General features: G+C 43.2%; 1 protein-coding gene across 1 annotated transcript; it reads left to right on the top strand.

Annotated features, from left to right (window-relative positions):
• The first annotated feature begins 1,363 nt into the window (after positions 1 to 1,363).
• On the top strand, positions 1,364 to 4,075 carry LOC143793395 (uncharacterized). Its single transcript, XM_077280322.1, has 6 exons — positions 1,364 to 1,520; positions 1,616 to 1,675; positions 1,764 to 1,832; positions 2,062 to 2,287; positions 2,511 to 2,670; positions 2,749 to 4,075. Exons 1-6 carry the CDS (start codon positions 1,458 to 1,460, stop codon positions 3,338 to 3,340), a joined length of 1,170 nt encoding a protein of 389 aa, XP_077136437.1. The 5' UTR covers positions 1,364 to 1,457; the 3' UTR covers positions 3,341 to 4,075.
• The last annotated feature ends 423 nt before the right edge of the window (positions 4,076 to 4,498 follow it).

Genomic DNA, 4,498 nt, shown 5'->3' with positions numbered 1-4,498 from the left:
TAACCCATTGCGCCGTAATGGACACGTAATCTTCCGTGGCCATGCCTACAGGTCCATGCGTCTGTTGTCAGGTGCACCTTTGTACTCACAGATTGCCAGAGTGCATGGACAATGCGGTCTTCTACATGCTGGTGGAGGGTTGGGATGGCTTTTCTCGCAAAAGAAGTGTCGACTGGTTAGCTTGTAGCGTGGTACAGCGTAGTCCATCATGGCCTTATTAATAGTAAATAAAATATATAACTAGGCTCTATGAACTTTTAAATAGGTTCCAGGGGTACACGGGCAGCATTGGTGTGGTCAGTGGAGGAGTATTGCAAGTAGGGGCTGCAGACAGGCTATCAAAGGCCTAAAATAACAAACAGTAGGCAGTCATGGCAGTTTTACATCGGTTACATGGATACACAGGCAGGCACTCCAGGCAGCATTGTGGTCAGTGGAGGAGTATTGCAAGTAGGGGCCGCAGACAGGCTATCAAAGGCCTAAGGCTAGGTTCACATTGCGCTAGGTGAGTCCGTCTAACGGACACGTTTTTAAGTAGTGAAAACGCAATATAACGCACATACTAACGCGCCCATAGACTTGCATTGTCTGACGCCTCGTGACGCATGCCAAATTTGGCATGCGTTAGTCACATAACGTTTTTTTCTGACGGACCTTGGAACGCGGCTTGCAGCGTTTTTGGGTCCGGCCAAGCTAACGCAATACTAACGGAAGCGTTAATTCTGCCATTGATGTCTATTGCAAACGCAGCCAGACGCAAATCTTGATAAATTTCAAAAAAGAACCATACGTTTTAATAGCGTTTGAGGGATGTCCATGTGGTCATGTGACAGGAAACAGGATTTCGGCCATCCTGAGGCCTGCTGCACACCAGAGAAAAAGTGTCTTGCAAAAGATCACAGGAAATGTAAGTACATTTGTATATATATATATAGATATATATATATACTAGATGGTGGCCCGATAATGCATTGGGTATTCTAGAATATGCATGTCCACGTAGTATATTGCCCAGCCATGTAGCATGTAGTATATTGCCCAGCTACGTAGTATATTGCCCAGTGACGTAGTATACATCACAGAGCCACGTAGTGTATTGCACAGTGAAGTAGTATACAGCACCCAGCGACGTAGTATACAGAACCCAGTCACGTAGTATATTGCACAGCGACGTTTGTCACAGTACCCTGTGTGAGCGGTGAGCAGAGGGGTGTATGCGGGCGCCGGGCAGTGAGTGCGGGGCGGCCCTTTTTTTTCTGACTGTGCGCGTCGCTGATTGGCCGCGGCAGCCATGACAGGCAGCTGCCGAGGCCAATCAGCGAATTAATACCGTGACAGAAGGACAGAAAGACGGAAGTTCCCTAGACAATTATATAGTAGATATCTCTGTATACATCATGGGAGTCTGTATTGTACGACGGATGTGTGTGTACTAAAAATGTATTGCTTTGTTGCAGATGTCGGATAGTGAGGGAAGCAGCAGCAGCAGCAGCGTGTCTGCGGTTTTTTCTTCTCAGTCGGTAGGCTTGCACTTTAAAAAACCACTAAAATTTGTGTGAAAATTCAGTGTATTAAGCTATATATATATGTATAATCATGTTTCTATTGCAAATAGGAGTCTTCGGAGCCCGAGGCTGCTAGGCCCCCCCCAAAAAAACAGGCAAAACCAACAAAGGTACATAGCAGACATTTTTAAGTTTTTGCAAACATAATTTTATTGATCAAAGAAATGTAATTTTTTTTTCCATTTACATACACAATAGGTTGTGGCACACGGAGGACACAAGAGGAAGAAGGTTCCTCGCCGTCTGTCGTCTCCACAACTGCCAGTGGTAAATATAAAACTAGAAATGTATCTACAATCTATCTATTCACTTTCTATCTGCTATATCTATAAACTATCTATCCACTATCTCTCTCTCTCTATCTTTCGCTGTATCTATCTATGTATCTATCTATCTATGTATCTAGCTATGTATCTATCTATCTCTGTATCTATCTATCTATCTCTGTATCTATCTATAATTGAACCTTTCAACATTACGCTTTGTGTTTACATAGTCCAAGTCAGCGAGCCAAAAAAAAAAAAGGATTGTGGTTGATGAAGAGCCGTTGACCATTCACAATGAGACACTGATCAACCTTGTGGAAGCCAACCCCTCAATATGGGACCAAAGCGACAGCTCCCACCATGACATAGTAAAGAACCGGAAGTTGTGGGATCAAATTATCTCTCACTTCGATCCTCGATACATGGAGAAGTCGTCAACCTCAAAGAAAAAAATTGGTAAATATTGGTGATGTTAAATTGTCTACTATCTATCTCTGAACTATCAACTACCTATACACTAAACTATATCTCTATCATCTATAATTACTATCTATCAACTATCTATCTACTAGCTATATATCAACTATCTTAACTAACTATACACAATTTTTAAACTATCAAAATAAGAACTGTCTACTAATATATATATATATTTTTTACCTTTTTTTAAAAATTACAGCGGATGCGGTCCATACCCGTTGGAAATCAATAAGGGACCGCTTTGTCCGTGACTACCGGAATAGTCAAAATCCACCAAGTGGATCAGGTGCCAAACGGGTGACCCCGTATGTGCATTACGAGCAATTGCTCTTTCTTCAAAAAACAGTGTCTCAGCGCTCGTAAGTACAAATTAGTCTGCGTGCGTGACAAAATTGTTTAAAAATTAAAGCTAAATATATATATTTTTTTGGTTCCAGCACGATATGCAGTACCGCCGCGCCTAGACAGGCAGAAGAACTGGAGCCATCTCCACTGGAACCAAGTCAGCTGACGGGCACTGAAGACGTCTCTGTCATCAGCGAGCCACGATCTGGGGAGAGAAGCACTGTGGCTTCAGGTGTGAGTGCCCGGTTGCAATCAGTGCGTGGACGCAAGCGAGCTTCACAAAAAGATGAAGCTGATGCCATTATTGTCGATGGACTTCAGCGGGTTGAGGACATGTGTCGGAGTGAACTGAAAGACCTGAGGCGGGAAATTACCGACTTACAATCTCGCGAGTCTGTATATTCTGCAAATGAGTGGAAGCTACTTTTTTTGTCCTATGTTCCCGTAGCACAAAATATCCCGGCACACAGAAACCTTTTGTTTCGGCAAAGACTGAATGACCTTCTTGAGGAATTTGTGGGACCCCAGGAGCCAGCTCCATCGAGAACCAGAAGCATAGACATGCCGGCCTACAACCCTCAATATAGAGCCCGGTGTGAAACGAGCATGGAACATCAGAGACAAAGTAGCAGTCCATCATACACCTGGGCAGACAATACGCCCACGCAATACCAGAGTCTGTAGTACAGCTCAGTGTCCCCAGCCAGGTGCAAACTGTGTTTCACGTTCTTTGGTTTATTGTTTTTTTACCACCCAATTTCGTGTGTGTTTTTTTACATCCCTATGGGATATCATATGTAACAAGTTCACAACTGTTCTTTCATAAAAATTCAGAAACTTAAGTAAACTGTTTAAAATCTGATTCTTGTATGACTGTGAACACAACATAACAGTAATGTAACATTTTACAAGACATATTTTACAAGACATATGGGAAATAAAAAAAAAAACAAAAAACAAAAAACACATCAGGACACAGCTTCAGACTTGAAATAAATTTTACACGTGTCTGTCTTGCCATGGAACATGCCCCTCATGTATGAAGTACTGTGCAAATTGGTCACGGATCCTCATTATTTGTGCTGCAGACCGAACAGCAGTAGATTCAATGCTCATGAGGTTCGACTCACATTCATCGGGGTCAACCACCTGGGGTTCATGTCTGGCCACAAAATTATGCAGACAGATGCATGCCTTCACAACACGGTCCACATTTTCTGGTTGCAGTTGCATGCACGTTAGTAGAATTCGCCATTTTAATGTCAAAATCCCAAAGGCGCACTCCACATAACGTCTTGCCCGGCTCAAGCGATAATTAAAAATGCGCTTGGTGGAGTTCAGACTGCGGCTTGAGTACGGTTTGAGGAGATTTTGCCCAAGTTGGAATGCCTCATCACCAACTAAAACAAAGGGCAAACTTGGGTCTTCGGTCCCCGGTAGAGGTCGTGATGAGGGCAAGTTAAAATTGTTGCTATACAAACATCTCCCCATGTTGGAGTCTCTGAAGACTCTTGAATCGTTAGTACGGCCATACGCACCAATATCCACAGCTACAAACCGGTATCTTGCATCCGCAATAGCCATCAAGATTATCGAGAAGTATTTTTTATAATTATAGTACAGGGACCCACTATGCGCTGGTTTCTGAATCCGTATGTGCTTGCCGTCCACGGCACCAATACAATTGGGGAAATTAGCCACATCCTCGAACTGTTGGGAAATCGCTAGCCACATTTCTGATGTTGGGGTTGGTAGCACAAGTGGTTGCAAGTTGTTCCAAATGGCATCACAAGTTTCCCGAACCAGTTGGCAAATTGTTGACTTCCCCAGTCTAAATTGGTA

This window comes from Ranitomeya variabilis, chromosome 1 (assembly GCF_051348905.1).
Source record: "Ranitomeya variabilis isolate aRanVar5 chromosome 1, aRanVar5.hap1, whole genome shotgun sequence".
Taxonomy (NCBI): Eukaryota; Metazoa; Chordata; class Amphibia; order Anura; family Dendrobatidae; genus Ranitomeya; species Ranitomeya variabilis.
The sequence above is the reverse complement of the archived record's forward strand: the minus strand, read 5'-3'. Positions and strand labels throughout refer to the sequence as shown.